Genomic DNA, 19423 nt, shown 5'->3' on the forward strand with positions numbered 1-19423 from the left:
TGAATTCCTCATTGATCGGAGCTCTCCTCCCCCCAGTGGAAGCACTCTGCACCCACCACTCCACCCTCCTGTGACCGAGGTAGGAGAGCAGAGAGTGTGTGTGTTAGAGGAAGAGACAGACAGCGGGGGAGGCAGAGAGAGCCGCCAGCTCAGCAGCGGGAGCAGAGGGCAGAGCCAAGAGCCGGGCAAAGGGGCTTCAACAGACTCAGAGGGAAGGATTAGGAACCCTTAATACCCAGAGTGGGACAGAGAGCCTGGGAAGGGGACCGAGAATCCGTTGGAGAGGCGTGGGGAGGGAGAGGGAGGGAGGGGGAGGGAGAGAGGGAGAGAGACAGGGAGGGAGGGAGAGGGCTTGAAAGAGGCAGGAGGCAGAGCAGAAGGGGTGGAGCGGGTAGAAGCAGGCGGGGCGGGAGGGGTGGGCAGGGGGCGGGCGAGGAGCCGCCCGTGTAACAATTACGTGTGGGTCCAAGCAAACATGAGGCAGCTGCCAGCCGGCCAGGCAGTCCTGTTCTCAGCTGCAAAGAGGGGAGGCCGGCAACAGTTTCCTTCAGCGCCCAGGATGCATCGGGCGAAGGTAGGCGCTGGTGGGGCTGGGGGCTCGCCCAGGGGTGGGGAGCCAGGGCTTCTGAGGGTGGCCCTGGACCAGGGAGCCCTGTTGTGCTTCCTCCTTTGATCTCAAGCGCTGTCGTCCCCTGGAAGGTCACTTTTGAAAAAGTAAGTGTTGGGGTATCCTGTCTGGGAGGCTGGACGTCGGGGGCCCCCCTCTGGACCTGTTAGGCGTTAGGTGTTTGTGGCATAGAAGGTGGTCGGAGGAGGAGCTTAGAGTCAGGCATGTGGCTGGTGCAGTTCTGTCCGGTCTCTGGGGCAAGTGCCAGAGTAACTGACCCTGACCCTGACCCTGAGACCGGGCCCACAGCCCTTAGAGGTGTGGGAAGGCTGAGTGCTGGGAGCGGGTGCCTTAGGCTTGAAAGCTGGGCAATGAGTGTTTCTTTTAATCATTCAGGACATTAACACACCACTTCCCAAAGGGTTCTGAACCCCCTGAACAAGGATGCATACTCCTAGTTCCCACTCCGCTGGGTGGCTGGGAGGTTGGAGAGAGAGAAGGCGAAGGAAAATGCCTGGGACAGAGTTCATGAAATAGTAACAGGCTGTTGGGAAGGCTGAAGACCAAGTGAAGAATGAGGGAGAGGAAAGAAAAGAAGCCGGTTCCCAGACTGCCGCTCACACTCAGGGAATCCGTCCTGATGCCTTGCAAGCCTCTCACGTGTTTGGGATAGTCTTGTTTGGGAAGGAAGAAGCAGCATCAGGTTAGATCTGGCGGCTCATAACAGAACGCCCCGGCTAACAGCGGTTTGAACGAGTTGGTTGCGTTTCTGTCTCATGCAGAAGTCTGGAGGGAAGACATAGAAGGCTGGCACGGGGGCCCCTTGGTCAGCAGGGGCTCAGGCTCCATCTGTCTCCTTGGCTCCCATTCTTGAGGTTACCCTAAAGTCCAACATGGCTGCTGGAGCTCCAGCCAGCACGTGTAGGCAGCAGGAAGTTGAAAGAGGAGTGGGCAAAAACCAAAAACAAACCTCAGATAAAATCAAGGTCTCGTGAGTAAGGAAGAATAGATATAGGGCTGCTTCCTTCAGTCTCCCCCTACATTCAACCTCCCCCCTCCCCCGCCCCCTCCAAGGTGGATTCCTGCTTCTCTCTCACGCTCAAGGACAAACAGCCCAGAGTCAGCTTGCTTCTAGAGTCAGGTGGTTCCAGGCCACACTTTGGCAGAGCCTGGGTCACCCCTGCCCTGTCTGGCCCATCTCCCAGGGGTGCCAGGAGGATTAGCAGAGGGGATGGCATGAAACACTGTCAGCCTGGTGATGGGGCCCACTGAAAGGTGCTTTCTCTTCAGACACCTCCAGTCTCCCCAGCAACCTCCAGGGCAGAAAAAGAGAAACTGTGTGCTTGGTTCCAGGCATCTGTGCATGTGATCGCTTCACACGCCCACCCCAGCCAGCATGGGTCCTCGGCATCTGCACACGCGTGTGAGCAGGCCCTTCACCAGCATGCCCGGTGACTGTGCCCACAGCTGACAGCACACACACAGAGGTTGGCGCTTCCAAACCCGGGCTGCACATGGCTGCACACAGCCCGATCTATCCACCCACCAGGAGACAAGTCTCCTTCCTCTGCTCCGCTGCCCCTAACTGCCAGGAGGCCTGCCCCCACCTGGTGAGTGGAGCGTGTGACTCGAGTCCCACAGGTGTATCTGGCTCTTTCCTTGGCCACTGTGATTCCATACCTGCCCTCCGTACCCCTACGACTTTCTCCTGGGCCCCAGTGGATCTCACTGTACCTTAAGCCTACTGGTGGCCTTCTTGGAGCTGGCCCGGCCAGAAACTGGAGCAAGTCGCACACCTTCTGGTGCTGGGCCAGGTAGGGACGGTGGTCCTAAGGAAGCCGCCGCTGGGTCCCTCACCAAGCTCAGCAGGGGGATTGGGGAAAAAAATCCTCTCTAGGGGCAGTGAGGACTGCAGTTGAGAAAACAGGATGGCCCAGCTCATGCGTCCTCAGCGGCCTGTCGGTCATGGTCAGCAGCTGCCCCCAGTGACACCCCATGGGTGTTCAGTCCCTCGGCCTCTCTGTGCACTACCCAGTCCTTTATGGATCCTTGGGGCATCCCAGGAGGGTGAGCACACCACCTCCCCTTGTGCAGACACTGAGGCTCAGAGAAGGGAGCAGCCTACTTAGCTTGAACTCTGGTTGCTCCTAGGGGAAAGGAACAAACAGAATCACAGGTCTCCTGGGGGCAGGCAAGGCTACCGTCCTAGATCTTTGGGGAGTGATGTCTTCATGGTCCAGCGCATGAACCGGGAACCTCTGTACCTGTATTACCCCCCTGGACCCCCGGGACAGCCCCTGAGATAGCCTTTGGTACTGTGTCCCACTCTACAGATGAGGAAACGGAGGTCTGCCTTACATTGCAAGCTACGAAGTAGTACAGATAGAATCTGAACCCTGTTCCATTTTACTCCAAAGCCCAGTTCCCTAGGGCTGGGTGGGGAGGCTGGGGAGCTCCTGGGAGAGAGTGGCTTACTTGTCACCAGGCAGCTGGGAAAGTGCCCCATCCCAGCTGGAGGCTGGCTTCATGGGTTTGTGGCCCATTGTTCCTCCTGAAACCTTTAGTGAGAGCATAGTAACCAGACCCCATCCCTGGCCATGTCCCCTGGTTTAGCCATATCACCTTGAGCCAGCCACAGATCCCTTTCCAGGTAGTAGATCCAGGGCCACAAAGGAAAGGACTCCCATCTTTTGAATTCAGGATCCCTTTTCTTATCAAAATCCTTCCCGAGAGTGGCAGGTGCTCTGCCGATTCCAGCTGGCTTGGGGCCCATCTGCTCTCTCCGCCCCACTCCGAGGCATCTCCGGTGATGCCCAGGAGCAGCTGCGGAGCCCTGAATGTGGCCTCTGTGAGGGAGAAGGGCAACCTTGGTTTCCAAGGCAAAGAGAGAAGAGGAGAGAGAACTTGGCAAGTCTTCCTTAGCTGGTCCTCCAGACAAGGGGGGCGGGGAGCAGGAAGGAAACGGGACAGGCAGGAGAGCACAGTGGGCAGTCAGTCCCTGTGTGCTGTGCCCTCACTCCAGCTCCCTGTTCCCAGCTGACTGATGTTTCCCTTGAACAGGTGCATCTGTCAGCTGTGATCAGCCTTCGTCCTAGAATGCCACAGAACAGCCACGTGACAGGGACAGAACCAAGGGGACTCGCAGGCACCAGAGTGGGAGAGGGGGAGCTAAGCTAAACTTCAGCAGGACAGCCCAGAGGGGGCCTGTCCTACCTCCCAGTTGGCCCAGCCTCGTGCCTCTCGTCTCGGTCCCACCTCCCGCCCTAGGTCTCTGTCCAGCGGCCCCTGAGCCCCACAGCCATAGGTCTATGCAGTGCTCAGCTAGGCAAAGCAGGCACCGGTCTTCACAGGCCGCATCTCCAGTTCGGCTGTCCACCGCCACGCAGCCTCATCTCTGACACACCTCTCCAGGCCAAGCAAGGGGTAAACCCGAGGCCACCTGCTGCGGGTACCATGCCCCTATGCCCAGCCTACCCTGACTCTAGTTCAAGATCCCCTCTCAAGATAGACTTTCTGAGCAGTGACCCCCAGAGGCCAGCTTCTACCCCCAGCTCCACCCAGCTGAGCCTGCGAGCTTGGGCAGGTCCATCCCTTCTCTGAGCTTCAGTCTCCCCATGTGGGCCTTAGATACGCTCATAGCCTTGATCGGGCCCTCACCTGAGGCCTGTGCCTTATGCTGACCAGCGGGGGCCAGGAGTAGAGGCGGGGAACACTATCGAAAGTGCCAGAAGGCAGATCCGATGGGCATACATATGCCCACTGGCTTGTCACGGAGCCCCATCTGCACATTTGATATTGGAGGGCTCCAGCCACGAGAGGATAGTGGCCTGGGGTTGGGAGTAACACGGCTGTACCTTGTCAGCTATTAGCCTGGCTCTGCTCTGCATCAGGAGGACCTAGGCTCAGTCCCACCTCCTTCAAGCATTAGCTGTGTGTCCTTGGGCAGGTAAGTTAGCTCCTCTGTGCCACTGTCTCCTCATTTTCCTGGGGGAATATCATCCTCCTCCTAGATAAATTAGGTCCCATATCAGCCTACTCAGCCCAGCCGGGGCATAGAGCAAGAGCTCCGTAAATGGTTGGAGGGTCAATGTCACTGTTTTCTGATTACTAAGTAGAGCCTGGAAAGGGCATGCCAACAGGAGAATGTTCTCTACGCGCATGCTGAGCACCCCTCCCCCAGGTTAATGAGACACCTGCATTGCCTGGGCAGCAAGGGCCAGGTGGGAAGCTTGTGTCCTAGCCCAGGTGGCAGCCGTCAGAGGCAGGGCAGCAATGACCCAGTCCTCCCCTCCCCTGCTCCAACTCGTGCGTGCTCGTGCAAGTGTTGGCAGGAACTTAGGCCCAGCTCCCGCCTCAGCAGGCGAGCTGCCCGGCCTGCATCTGTAGGTGCCCAGGGGTGGGTGGAAAATCGAGGCTCCCCCAAGCTTCCCCACCCCAAATCCTTGGGGCCTGCACGACACGACGCCCACCGCCACTTCCTGCCATCTGTCCCAAGTGATGGAAATAGAGCGAGCAAGGAGGAGTGGTTGCTCAGGGAGCCAGCCTGAACTGCCAAAGTCCCCAGGACAGGGCCGGGGGCGGGGGGCAGGCAGCCCCACATCTGAGCGGCTCTGGCTCTGCTTGTTCCTAGCTGGCCCAGACTCTGGCCTTGAGGCAGCCCTCCTAGGAGGGGCTGGGGCGGGGAGGGAGATCGAATCCGAGACTCCTTCCTCCCACAGATAAAGCCTAGAACTTCCCATTGGTTGGCATGAGCCCTCCAAACCTTAGTGGCACTTTCAGATCTACCGACAGCTTAATAAAAATAGAGCAGCGCGGGCCCCACTGAATCAGATAATGCGGCCTCGCAGGCAGCCAGATGTGGGGGAAGCTCCCAGGTGATTCTGATACCCAGCAGCTCAGCAGAGCGAGTTGGCTGGCTCTCTCTCTGGAAATCACAGGACAGTCGCTTGGCCCCGCCCCGTGCTTGGCCCCGCCCCGTGCTTGGCCCTGCCCCTTGCTCTGGTTAGGCAGAATTTGCCCTCCATCAGAAGGATGGGGATTAGGGATAATCCGGCTCCTGCTGGGGCTTTGTATGCCACCGCATTTAACCTTCCCCAGTGTCCTATAAAAGCATATTAGTCTCCCTCTTTTACAGATGAAGACTAAGCGTGGTCGAGTACTTTGTCCAGGGCTGTCCAGCCGAGGTGACGACTGGCTCACTGCAGACCTCTTCCCACTGTACCTGGTAGTGGGAAATAACATTAACCTGCCTGAAATCCCCCCTTCCTGGCTAAGTGTGTCTCATGAGCCGCACCTGGTGGGTCCTGATGGTCCTTAGGCAACCATTCACGCTATTTCTCATCCATACATATAAATATTTGGGAAAAATTAGTTCTAACTTTTGCATATGCATTTACTCAAGTGACATTACTCTGAGGAAGGGAGCCTGGGTGTTGAACCTGGGTTTGCCAGGACCCTCCATGGCCTCCAGCCATGCACTCCCACCCCCAATAGGCTGCCACAGGCCCACAGGTAACCTCTGCCAAGCCTTCTCTGGGCTTCACTGTGGGGGTTCTCTGGAGGCCAGAGGATGAGAACCACAGAGACAGAAGTGGCTGACTGAAGGTCTTGCCTCAGGGCACCCCTATGGCTTGACCTGATGGGTCCTCACCTGGTGAAGCTTTGCCCACTGAGCATGGGCAGTGAGCAGGGCAGCTGCTGGCCTTTCAAGGGGTTTCAGGGGGTGGGAACTCACGAGGTGGGGTGTTCAGGTCCTGGGAGTTTGAGATGGTTGGGCTGATGGTATTCCTGGTGGAGAGTACAGACCTTGCCCTGGGGCAGCTGGAAGGCATGAGGGGTTGTCCTGCCCCCTCCGTCTCTGTGGTGACAGGTGTCACAGTTACTGGGGAGTCCCCTCGACCCCCCCACTACTACCCACATCCATAGCAGATCCCCCACTCACACTAATATCTCCACCATCCTTCCCACTGCCTGGGCCTCTCTCAGCACCCCCACTTCCTTCCCTGGATTTGCTTAGCCCCCCCAAGTTTGCCTCCTGCCTCCACCCTTCCTCTGCACCCCACTGGGCCACCTTTCTGAAACAAGTCTGACCGACCCTAGCTGGGACTTGAGAAGGACAGAGGAGTTGGGGTCAGTGTATGCCCTGGCAGGAGGAGACTGCCCCAAACCATCCACCCGGCTGGTCTGAGAACCATCTAGAACAGTGCTAGCCAATAGAAGTGTAGTGTGAGCCACAGGTGTCATGTTAAATGACAGGGAGGCACATGAAAGAAAGTTTTCTTTTTTTAAAGTGAGGGGTTTTTTTTGATCATATATTTTATTTAATCCAGTGTAAGTATTATCATTTCAATATGTAAGCAATATAGTTATTAATAAGCTATTTTCCATTCTTCCAAGTAAGGCTTTGAATCCATGTCTGTTTGCACTGATGGCACATCTCAGTTTGGACTAGCCCCATTTCAAGTGCTCAGTAGCCACCTGCCCCCAGGGGCCCCTGTCTGGGACAGCACAGACCCAAGGGCTCAGTGCAGCTGCCTTGAGTGGGCCCCTAGGTCTGTTGGTCCTCTGCCTCTGACTTTGCTTCGTCTGGCACAATCTGTATGATTGTTTTTTGTTTTTTCTTTAAACTTACTCACATTTAAAATTTTTTTTTTATTAACATATAATGTATTATTTGCCCCAGGGGTACAGGTCTGTGAATCAACAGGCTGACACATTTCACAGCACTCACCATAGCACATACCCTCCGCAACGTCCATAACCCCACCACTCTCCCCCTACCCATCTCCACCCCCCCACCAGCGAACCTCAGTTTGTTTCCTGAGATTAAGAGTCTCTTATGGTTTGTCTCCCTCCTGATGCCATCTTGATTCATTTTTTCCTTCCCTACCCCTCATAGCACCCCCTCCCTGCCTCTCAAATTCTTCATATCAGAGAGATCATACGATAATTGATTGTTTTTCTCTGACTCAGCATAATACCCTCCAGGTCCATCCACATCGTTGCAAATGACAAGATTTCATTTCTTTTGGTGGTTGCATAGTATTCCACTGTATAAAGGTACCACATCTTCTTTATCCATTTCATATTTTAAATTTTAATAAATGCCTGAAAGGGGAATCTTTAAATCATTATTTTAAATGGAAAGAGGGGAGCCATTGATGAAGGGGACGGTTAACAGTATGGATTCCTTGCAAGCAGAAACCACCAGGACACACCTAAAGGTAGACTCTTCCTTGACCCTGAGTGCTAGAGAACACACAGCACAGGGGAACTGGGCAAGCTTGGTCAGAGGGTGTGAGGAAGAATCTCTTCTGGAACTCCGGCTTCAGCTGGCTGATTTGGAGGAAGTTCTGAGGAACTTTAGTAGGTTCTGAGGAACTTTAGTAGGAATACTTCACAACTTTTGTGAACATCAAATAAGATAGCATCTCCATACGCCTCACCTGGTGCCTGGCCCATAACAGGTGGGTCTCTAGCTTGGTGTTCTCTCTGTCCCTCTCCTGGTCCCCACAGACTTGGACTTGAAAGTGAGCTGAGACTCACCCCACCCCACTCCCCCCACAACCCATCTGGCTAGACAGGAGCTCTGGGTTATCAGGGAACGACCCTGCCCACCCACAGCCCCTGCTCTTCGGGGAACCTGTGAGCCTCAGAGAAGGCTATAGGTCCCCAGGGCCACTTGTGCCAGATGTGCCAAAGGGGACTCTGTCACCCAACCCTGGCCAACCCTTGAGGCCCACAGAGGATGGAGGGAGGGCTCCAGCCTCTGTGGAAATGATGCCAGGATAAAGCAGGAGTGGGAGGAGAGAAATTCTCAGCTGAATTATGAAGAGCATCAGGGGACTTTCATCTAGTCATCTGTGAATATTTCCTGAGGTTTTTGAGTGTGTGTGTATATCTAATAGCCTTTTTTGTTTGTGCGACAGTATTTTTATTTGAGACATTACTGAGATCATTGTGGAATCACGTGTGGCTGTGAGAATTAATATAGAGAGACAGTGGAGGGAAGCTGTAGGTGGTAGTGGTTGGGGGGGGGGCAGCGGAGAGAAGGTGCGAGAACCTGCCTGGCCTGTGTGAGGAGCAGCAAGGTGAGCGCTGGGCGCAGGCGACGGGGGGTTGGGGTGGGGTGGACGGTGCTGCCTGTCCAGCAGGGCGCCACTGACTGGGACTTTCTAGGCAGAACAAAGGCACTGGGGTTTTACTTGGACTGCGGTGGAAGGCATGGGTTGCTTAGCCGGGAAGGAGGTGGCTTTCATTCGAGCTGGAGTTTCCTCACGGATGCAGTTCTCCTCAATTTTGTCCCCTTAAAAAAGAGGCATTTTGGGGTGAGGGGGCTGGTCACCTCTCAGGGCTCCCTCCCTCCTATGCCTGAGAGCTCCAAATCAGGAGCAGGGTGCCCTGAGTGGGCCACTAACATTTTCTGACAGCCCAGGCAGACCCTCTCCTAGACAGACCAGTGTCAACCATTCCTGAGGATGACCTGAGGTCACTCGTCCCTCCTGACTCCCCTCCTGGCCGTTGTGTGGCCCTACCCTGTCTCAGCCACTGTGGGCCCCTTCTCTCCTCCGTAAAGACCCCCCACCCACCTCACAGAGGGTCACTGTCCTAGGCCCTACCTGTGGGGCTCCTGGAGCTCCTGCCCCTCATACCCCAACTCCCTGTGTCAGGGAGAGCACACACACTAGGTCTCGTCGGTACAGGAGAATAGGAGGACATGGTTTGGGGCTGACTCTGACGTGGCTGCGGACTCAGGAACCCCTCCCCAGCTTCCGAAGCCTCTCCGGGGTCCGGGCCCTAGGAAGGCTGAGCAGCACAGCCTGTGACCAGCACCTCCTGAACCCTGGAACCAGGAGACCACAAGGACAGAGAGACCCTGGCATGCCCCCCCGCCAGACTTCTCCTGGAATTAGTTTCCTCATCTTTAAAATGGGGGTGGTGTTGCCGACCCTGTAGGATTATCTTGACAGTGAGACCACCTTGAGGCTCAGGATAAAAGACACACACAGAGCTCTCTGCCCTACCTGTGGGTCTTGCCTGTGGGTCTTGCCAGCCCTCCCTGGAGGACAGAACCCTAGCTCCCTGGCTGGGTCTCTCCCACTTTAGTTAGGTCCAGTTTGCAAGACAGAATTCCCATGACTAACCTTGGGCTCTATGAGGACAGTCCCTGCCAGCCAGCACCAGCACTGACCTGGGATAGACAGGGACCCAATGGATGGCTCCTGAGGCCCACGACAGTTTTTCCTTCTGACATTCTCCACTAACCCCAGCTGCAGGGCCTACAGCAAAGAATCATGAAGTGATGAAGCCACAGTTGTCCATCAACTCCCTCCCCGCCCCTCCCCCCCCGCTTCCTGGACTGAAATAAAGACCTTACTCATTGAGGCCACTTCTGTCCTGAATATGATCATTAATAGTGGAGAAGGTGCCTCTCTGATCGAGCAGGGGCAGGACCTGTGTGTGTGTGTGTGTGCAAGTACGTGTGTGTCTGTGCATATGGGGGCCCTCCCTCAGCCTCCCTGGTACCCCGAGGCCCCTGGGCACCCCTGCTCACCCCTTCTTTCTGCCCCACCAGGATGGGGGGGGGTGCTCGCTCTTGCTGCAGCTCTGGGCACAGCTGACCTGCCTTGTTGCCAGGGTGAGCCTTGGAGGAGGGAAGGAATGTGGGTGTGGTGTTGAGCGTGTGTCAGGGAGGCAGCTCGGAGGGTGATGGCTATATAGAGAGCGTGCCCAACCGGGAAGGCCCCAGAAATCAGGGTAAGGGGTATGGATGTCACTCTGTCTAGGTGGCAACTTCACCAAAAGCTGACAACAGACTGTCCAGCCCTACCTAGGAATGGGCCTCAGGGAGCCATGAGCCAACCCAGGACCTGGAAGCTTCTCCCGCATCATTGGTGTCTGCAGGGTGCAGCAGTCCAGCTTCCCCTCACCCGAGCATTTGTACGAACTCCTCGGTTCAGGGAAGCTTGTAGGGCTTTCCTTACTCCTCATGCTCAGAAAAGCCTGTACCCAAGACATGAGAGAGCCTGAAAGTCCAGATGCTTCCTTCCTGGCTCCTTCTGTAGCCAGGGAGGAGGCACAGGACCCAGGCAGGGACCTGGAGCTAGGGACCCCACTGAGAAGAACCCCCAGAGCAGCCTCCAGGTCCCGGGGACAGCAGGGCCATGAGGCCCATGGGGATCCCAGGCCCAGTGCCCCAGGAGGGAAGCAGGAGCAGCAGGGGCTGGGGTGCTTGGCCACGGCAGGGGGATCTCGCTGGCCTCTTCTTTGGGGGTGACTGTGACTGAGGGCTGGCTGTCCCTTGGCTCGCTCTTTGCTCTGGCTTATCCTCCCAGCCTGGCTCTCTGTCCTTTCTGGGGAGGCTGTGGCTGGCCCAGGATCCTGTGGCTGATTCCTTTCCTCTTGTCATCAGCACAGGTCAGTCTCTGCTTCTTGCGCCCAAGAGCGGACCGATGCAGGGGCTCTATTTGGGGCCCCGGGTCTGCAGCACTTGCTCAGCTGCTCATCTGTTCATTGGCTTTGGGGACGATGCAGAGTTAAAACACATGGAACCTCACGACCCTGGAAGGATATCCCCAACTCACCACCCTGGTGGCCATTGTCCTGGCCAACCAACCCGACCTCTCAGGACTGGTGCCCACGCAGGGGGGTTCTCCCTCCTGCAACTGGAGCTCAGGCCATGTGTCCTGGGTAGAGGGACCCTGGGGACAAGACTTGGGGGTGGGTAAAGGGTGACCCTGCCCTGGAGATTGCGGTCGGCCTGGAGGTCCTCTCTGAATGGGGGCTCAGGGCTGCTCTGCCTGTCCCTGCTACAGGAAGTGATGAAGGTGTCAGATGGCAGCCTCCTGGGAGACCCCGGGCGCACGCCGCTGAGCAAGAAGGAGGGCATCAAGTGGCAGCGGCCACGGCTCACCCGCCAGGCCCTGATGCGGTGCTGCCTGGTCAAGTGGATCCTGTCCAGTGCCGCCCCCCAGGGCTCAGGTAGGGGCGGTGGGGGGCTGGGCAGAGGGCGGGAGTGGGCATGGGTCATCTGATCTGAGCTCTCCTCTCTCTGAGGGCTCAGAGACCAGCTGGGGACCCTAGCCCAGGCCGAACCACCTCTGCTCCGTTGGCAGAGTATGTTTTCATTCATTCATGTAAGCAAGGCCACTGCACTCAAGGCAGGACCCGCAGAGGGTGGGGACCGAGGATTGGAACCATGCTGAGGTGTCCCACCTCGGTTGCTGGATAGAGCGAGGGGTTTGAGTCCGACAGGCCCGGCTGGCTCTGTCTACCATCTGAGGGTCACCTGGGGCAGTTCACATGTCCTTCTTAAGTTCTCTGTGAAAAGGACGGGCAGCAGTGCATGCCAAGGCCCAGAGAGGAGACAGCTCCGGCCCTCGCCCCTCCTCAGTTCTACCCAGCGCACCCCAGGGCCTGTGCTGGCTGCTCACCTCGGGCAGCATTGGGGATGGGAGGGGGGTGTCGGTCCTGAGGGGTCCTAGGAAACAGCTGCTCTGCGCTTGTTTTTGGTGATATTTGATGTCTGCCAAGTGTGACAGAGCAAGGGACACACAGGTCGCCTCCTGCAGCCCCTGAACTCTCACATGCACATGCCACACAATCATACCTGTGTACACCTACCAATACCCCTGTGTCTCCACCGCACATGAATGTGCACACCCACCCACCACGCCCATGTGGGTGCACACCCAGGCGTGCCCACTGCTCACACCCTCGTGCACACATACCCACGTGTGTATGATCACATAGTGCACAGGTGCACAGGAGAGCCTGCCTCTTTGCCTTGAAGGAAAAGGGCAGACCTGGGCCCTGACAGCCCATCCTGTTTGTTGTCTCAGACACTCTCTGCACGATTTCCAGGGAGACTCGGTTCCTCTGGCAGGAGAACGGGCATAAATCATGGCCCCGGTCTCCCAGGCTTGATGCAGGGGAGAGGGGAGGGGATGGCCCTAAGGGCCCCTGCATCGGCAAAGCAGCTGGTGGCCACCTGTGTTGAGTGGTTGAGTGGTCAAACCCCCTCTGGGGTGCTCCCAGCGCCGTTCCAGCCCCTCCCTTCTGCCACCCCCCAGAGCCCCTGTCCGTCCGTGCTGTGGGCTGACATTTGCTCCTGGCCCTTCCCTTCCGTGCCGAGGCCTCTCGCGGAAACACTGCTGCGCGGGAACACATGTGCGGGGACGTGCGCGCTCCTCGGGGTGAGGATGGGGAATGGATTTTGCATGTGGCAGAAATATGAAGGCACTAAAAGTTCATGCAAACAGCTTTCCTGGGAGACTGGCCTCTGGACAGTGCTGTTTGTTCCGCAGCGGGGTAAATGCAACGCCATTTGTTGTCGGGATAGAAACCAAGAGCAGGGGTGAGCCCCAGCGGTGTGTGTGATGGGGTCTGGTCTGCTGCTGCCTGTGCTGCTTGGGGCTCCAATACCCCCCTGGTCTTGGCCCCCAGGCTTTTATTTATTTATTTATTTCTGAAAGCTGGCTCCTCACCCAGCATGGGGCTTGAACTCATGACCCTGAGATCAAGAATCACACGTGACCAAGAGAGCCAGGCACTACCTCTGGGCTTTTCTGGGCAGCAGCACAAGACCATCACCTCAGTGTCCCTCTCCGTCTCACCCTCCCTGATCCTCTCCATCCAGGACCCCCACCCCCAGGCTTCTCTCCCGCGGGGCCCCACCTCCAGCTTCCTTCCTGCTTCAGGACTGGGCTGAAGGGTGACAGGCTACCTCCTGGCTGAGGCTGTTTGCACTCCCAAGTGTGGGTGGGCATCGAGGAAAGCCAGCTGGGGGCTGGGCTTGTTGTGTTCAGGGTCATAAGGAGGGGGCCCTGAGGGGCCCATACATCCCACCTTGAGCTGGGGGGGGGGGGCTCCTGGAGGTCAGGAACCGAGGCTGAGCTGTCAGGATGTGTTTGGAGACTTGTCATAGCCCAGAGCCGTGGGGGCAGGAGGGGGGTGTGGATGGAACAGGGCCCAGGACACCTTCCATGTCTCAGGCCCAGTCCAGTGCATTGCCCCGCATAGACACATCCCCCAGACTCCTTGCCAGGCCCTGAGAGGCTATGTAGCGTGTGGAAAAACAAGATCCTATTTCATTGGATAGGGTACGCCCTGCAGATCACTCTGTTTTATTAGAATCAACAGAAGCTCAGGGAGGTCACATGACACAGCAGGTCACAGGGTATTACGGGGCAGAGTGAGGGCTCTGACTGGGAGCTTTTCCACAGGTTCTGGGCGGGGGGGGGGGGGCGCGGGGGGGCGGGGTGCTCACCCTGATGTTTGTCTTCCATGTCTTTTCTCTCGGGGAACCTCTGGGATCTCTGGAGGCAGCAGCCATTCTCACAGACTAAGGAACTGAGACCCGAGTGCACCCCTGATCTCCACAGGGCCCAACTCCCAGACCCTGACTCCTTAGCCCAAAGACGTCTTCTGTGTACCCCTCCTGGGATGGAATGGCTGGTGTGGTCACACTGAGGGCTTGGCATGCACATGAAATGCTAGTGTGCCCAGATGAGGCACTTCTCCTTCAGGAAGCTTCCTGGGCTCTGGGTGAAGAGAACAATCAGTGCCTTCAGTGTCACTCAGTCCCCGAGCTCAGCAAGGCCCCGCTGCAGTGTCTGGAGTGCCGGTGCCTGTGGAAGGCAGGCATTAAGGCAGAGACACTACACCCTTGTTGTCAGGGGTTTTTCCATTCAGATGAAGCAGGTCAGAGAGACAGATTTCTGGGACGGCTTGGGGGAAGAAGCCAAGGCTGAGGAAAGCACATGGATGTCCCTGAGGCTGAGGCAGCCTTGTCGTCAGGGGCCGGGATTCGAGGGTGCGATGGCTGGACCAGCTGCTGCTGTGCCTGGGGGTCCCTCCTGGGCTGTGAAGGCCCCCACATGGAACTGGGATCTGGCTGGCTTCAGTGGCCTCTGAGATAGGCCCAAGAGCAGGGGAGTACAGGGGAGCCCAGGGCAAACGCTCTAACCCCAGCACCCCACCCAGAAGGAGGGCCCAGCCTTGGCGGGAAACTGTCCGTCACTAGCCCTGGGGGACCTGGCCTCAGTGACCCAGGGGCTGGGACCCTGACCTGCTCTGCATGTCTCCCCAGCTTCCAAAAGTCCTTCCTGTCACGATACCGGAACATCTCTCCAAGAGCCTCGCTAAGCTACCAACAGGGTAGACTGTTTCTCAAGTCTGACTCCCCAGGAGGACAGAGAGACTGGATTTCTTCAACTATAAAACTGTCATCAGGGGCTCCTGGGTGGCTCAGTCGTTAAGCATCTGCCATGATCCCAGGGTCCTGGGATCAAACCCCCGCATCAGGCTCCCTGCTCTTCAGGAAGCCTGTTTCTTCCTCTCCCACTCCCCTAGCTTGTGTTCCCTCTCTCGCTGTGTCTCTCTCCGTCAGATAAATAAAATCTTAAAAAAGAAGAGAAAGAAAAAAAGAAAGTCACCATGTCCCTTGGGCTTTGGGTCCGTCACTCTGCTACATCTGAATTGTCTCGTGGCCTGTGCTGGGGCCTGGTCCGCAATAGGCTCTTCCACTGTCCCACAAGGCCAGCTGCTTCTGGGCGTGGGCAACAGAGTAAGGTCAGCAGGCCTTGCCAGCGCTGGCCCTTGGCCACACTTCTTGGTTGTCAGAGGAGTCGCTCAGGCAGCAGCTATGGTGTGTGGGACCCTGTGGTGGGAGCTGGTGCTGGCAGGAGCAGGGAGCAGGGAGGACGTCCATACGCAGATCGAGGGTCCACTCCGGGGAAGATAAGCGGTGGTCCCTGCCGGAATGAGGGGTGCAATGGAGCCGACCTGACAACTGGTGGCTGGCTTGTCAGCCTGCCAGCAAGCTGTGTACTTAACTTCAGCCTGGGGACGAGATGTTCCTATAGGAACCCATCGGCCGTCTTAGACCACGTGGCACTCTGCTGGGGAACAGTGCCACGCAGCAAGGAGTATAGCCTACCCAGCCATCTTGTCTACCTGACCCCTGGGCTCCTTCTCAGGCCTGCTGCCCTCTGGACAACAGTCACCCCTCCCCCTCTCTCTTCTCCTCCCCCTCCCTGACCCTTGAACAGATGGTTCGCAACCATCCACGAGTGAGTGGAGATCTGTACCCCAGGCCATCTGTTCTTCCAGGAAGTATGGGCGGGCAGATGTATCCGTCACTCTGCCCCCCAGGAAGGCTCCCCTTCTCCATCGTCCTTTTCTGCTGAAGAGGCCACCGTGTCAACCTAGAGTCCGTGCTGGCATTTCTTGCTGCTCTGTCTATAAATGACATGGGAATGCTCTTCCTCTTCAGATGGCCCTAGAGACTCCCCATGGGGTCACAGGTATGGGTTGAGGGGCTGCTGGTGCAGCAGTTGCTGTGGGGACATGAGTCTCTTGCTATATTCTTACCTGAGCCTTCCAGACCCTCTGTGCCTGCACTCGGACATCGCTTATGCACATGCAGATAGAATGATAGAATGCTGCACACACACGTCTAGGCCTTTAGAGCCGAGAGAGAGGTTGATACTCAGTACCTGATGGGCAGCAGAGGTTGGCTCCATGAGAGCTCAGTAGCGAGCCACTAGCTCCATGTCAAAAGGAAAGATCTTTGCCAAAGAAAGATGGCTTTACTCCAAACCTGGGGAGACCATGGAATGTTCCCCCTGGGGATGGCCATTGGCCTATAGACACGCTGCTTTGCCTGGAACGCAATGGGTGCTCGTGAATGTGCAGGGTCACAAGGCCCAAGGGGCAGAACTGCTGGTCTGTGGCCTGACGTGCTGCCTAGCCCTTACTTGCTCTCAGGAAAGCAAACGGTTTCGAGCAGCGTGCTTCACGGCGGTGTACAGGAAGGCCCAGCCAAAGCTTACTTCCTTTTATCAGCTGGGAGAGTGCAAGGTGCAACAGTTCGTCTTTCACTTTGGAGGGAATATTTTGACTTGGCTGTACTTGTGTATAACAGAAACCCCAAATAACAGCGGCTTAATTTAGACAAAGATATGAGAAATCTGGGCTAAGCAGTGACTGGCACCAGGTTAGCAGCTTGGGGATGTCAGAATCAATGTCTTTGGGATTTGGGGTTTTTTTGGGGGGGGGGGGCGGATGCCCTTTTCCTCACAGCCCCAAGGTAGTTGCTTTGGCTCCAGCCATCACGGCTTCATTCTAGGCAAAGGGAAGGAGGAAAGGGTAGTGATTTGATTAGGAAAGCAACACTCTCATGGAAATCTCTGGAAGATTTCTTCCTGTATTTCACTGGCCAGAACTGAGCCACCCTGATGGCAAGGAAGGTGGGGGAATGTTGGTTTTTTGTTTTTGTTTTTTTTTTTTAAAGATTTTATTTATTTATTTGACAGACAGATCACAAATAGGCAGAGAGGGAGGCAGAGAGAGAGAGAGAGGAGGAAGCAGGCTCCCTACTGAGCAGAGAGCCCAAGGCAGAGTTCAATCCCAGGACCCTGAGATAATGACCCGAGCCGAAGGCAGAGGCTTTAACCCACTGAGCCACCCAGGCGCCCCAGAATGTTGGTGTTTAAAAGCTGGTTACATTTCTGCCTCCAAGAGAATCTGAATTCCGTAGGTGAAAAAGCAGAGGAGAATGAATACTGATGTGGCATTCTAGGCCACATGGACTTTATGAGATCGTTTTGATGACAGAATGTGCTGGTGGCCAGAAGGACCTTAGCCAACTGCCTGGCCCATGCTAGGTGCCCAGTAAATGTAGGGGGTGGAGGGGATGGCCAGAAGTTTCTGCTCCAGTCCTCCCGTTGTTTTCCTCTACCCTCCTCATCAGAGCGACCCCTTTTCCCCTCCCCATTCTCTGCTCTATAGAGACACCAACAGTGCTGTCATTTGGTGTCAGTGAGCAGAGACCAGAGGTCAAGAAGTAGCCAAAGGTCAGGACCCTACCCATCCCCCAGCTCTACGCAGGGCCCCTGGCTACTGAGCATCCCAGGCAGAAGGCTGGGTGGGAGCAGGCTGCTCCTTTTCTGGCCACGGAGAAACCCTGGGTCATGGGTGAGGCCCACTGCAGTGAGATCACACTCTCACCCGAATATCACACCAGCGGCACCTCCTCTATTGGTGCTGGGAGCTCCGGAGCAATGCCCACCTCCCCCACCCCCTTCCCAGTCCAGGAAGCTGCAGCAGCCCTTCCGCCTCCAGAAGAGTGAGCTCCCGGGTCCTGGGGAGCCAGAGCAGGCACAAGGTGAAGGGGCTGGCCTGAGGGTAGGAGTAAGGGCTGCTTGAGGACGTCCACCCTGGCAAGGGGCTGGCCATCTCCTGAATGCTCTGGGCTGAGGGCTGGGTAGCAGGTGGTCCTGGGGAAGGCTGAGAGAACAGGAGGCAGAGACGGAGAACAGAGGAAGGAAGAGGGAAGGAAGTGCAGGTCAGAGAGGCCGAGACCCTGAGGGTCAGGGTTAAGATCAAGAGGAGAGACAGGCCGGAGAGGGGGGAGAGAGAATTCCAGAAGGAAGGCTCTGAGTGTCAGGTTGGGGAGAGGCAGGCAGAGGAAGGACGGAGCAGGCTGGGGGTAGCCTGCACTGTGGCTGGTCAGGCCGAGCTGAGGGCAGGAGCTAGGGCCCCCAGGATGGGGCCCGGCCCAGGGGTGGCGGGGCGTGGGGAGACCCCAGGCCCAGCCCGGGGGGCTGCTCTGAGGCTTCAGGAATGCCACCACGGCTGCAAGAAGCACCTGGGAGACATCATCAGCTTCTTCTTCCGCTTCATCTCTGGGAACCTGGCTCGAGGTGAGGGCTGCTTTGACAGGACCAGTCAAGGGAGCAGAAGAAGCAGGTTTGGGACTCGGGACTGCTGAGCCTGCCTTGTAGGGGGTTGGGGCAATTAGAGGGGGTGGGAACCCCAAGAGCAGAACTGGAAGGAACCCCCTGGCTCAGGGCCCTGCCCTTCGACCGCAGGCAGTGAGTGCCAAGCTGGGCTCCCATACTCTTGGGCTTGAGGAGGGAGCAGATGTGGGAGGGGGCTTCCTTCTCCCGGAGCACAGACTTGGGCTCATCCAGGAGCAGGAGGCCCCAGGACCAGCCCACCTGTCTTGCCCACACTGACCCCAGTGCCCTGGCCTCTCCCCTTCCCAGAGTCCCTTTCTTGTTCCCCCAAATAGAGGTGTGACTTCTGCAATGAGGATGAAAGAAACTGCTTGATCAGTAAGAGCTATCTTTTAAAATCTATACAACCAACCAACCTGGAATTTCAGGCAGGGACACCCATGGGGCCGTCAGGCTCAGGCCTGGGGAGGAGCCCCATGTGGGAGTGACAGCAGAACAGGCCAGGTCCCGCTTCTGCTCTGTCTCCTTTGCCCCTCACCAGGATGAGTGTTCTGGAGCCAACCAGGACCAAGACCCTGCATCAGCCGTGGGGACCGGGAGGCTGGCACAAGGAGAGGGTTTCCTGTGTGTGTCAGGAGCTCCAGACACTGAACGGAGAGACCCTCAACAGCTCGGGGCTTCTGGTCCTTTTGTCTTTCCCTGTTATTAGAAGGATATGAGGGGAATTTGGCTGAAGTAATCCCATGATTCTCTAAAGAGATATGAAATGAAATCCCTGACACATAAACATGAATCAGTGTAGACATGTGATGTATTGTTTTTTTAGCCAAAGATAAAAAATGCTTCTGTTGCCCAAAGATGCTCATAGACCCTGAGGGATGATGTGCCCACACTGAGTGGGGCTGGGCTGAAAAGCCGGGTCTGTTGTCCCCTCTCTGGGGGTGCGGGCCTGGTCCCCTGCTCTGATTCCCTGCTCTGACCCACCCGAGAGCCAGGCACAAAGCCTGGTACGCCAAATCCTTGTCAAATTAATGAATAATACTTTAAGAAGAATAAAAACACAAAACTGAGCATA

The 19423-nt window shown here is 56.8% G+C and overlaps 1 protein-coding gene across 3 annotated transcripts in view; it reads left to right on the plus strand.

The window, feature by feature from the left end:
* The window catches only part of KCNIP3 (potassium voltage-gated channel interacting protein 3), an 82215-nt gene continuing 62792 nt past the window's right edge, over positions 1–19423 (plus strand). Inside the window, exons 1-2 of one of the 3 annotated variants that reach the window (XM_059188434.1) lie at positions 1–79; positions 11422–11587. In XM_059188434.1, coding sequence (XP_059044417.1) covers positions 11428–11587 — 160 coding nt within the window. In that variant the 5' untranslated portion in view covers positions 1–79; positions 11422–11427. Of the gene's footprint in view, positions 80–416; positions 575–8598; positions 8698–11421; positions 11588–19423 lie in introns of those variants that run through there. The other 2 variants (XM_059188432.1, XM_059188435.1) reach the window with 2 other exon arrangements.

The sequence above is a fragment of the Mustela lutreola genome, chromosome 9, assembly GCF_030435805.1.
Source record: "Mustela lutreola isolate mMusLut2 chromosome 9, mMusLut2.pri, whole genome shotgun sequence".
In the NCBI taxonomy this organism is placed as follows: Eukaryota; Metazoa; Chordata; class Mammalia; order Carnivora; family Mustelidae; genus Mustela; species Mustela lutreola.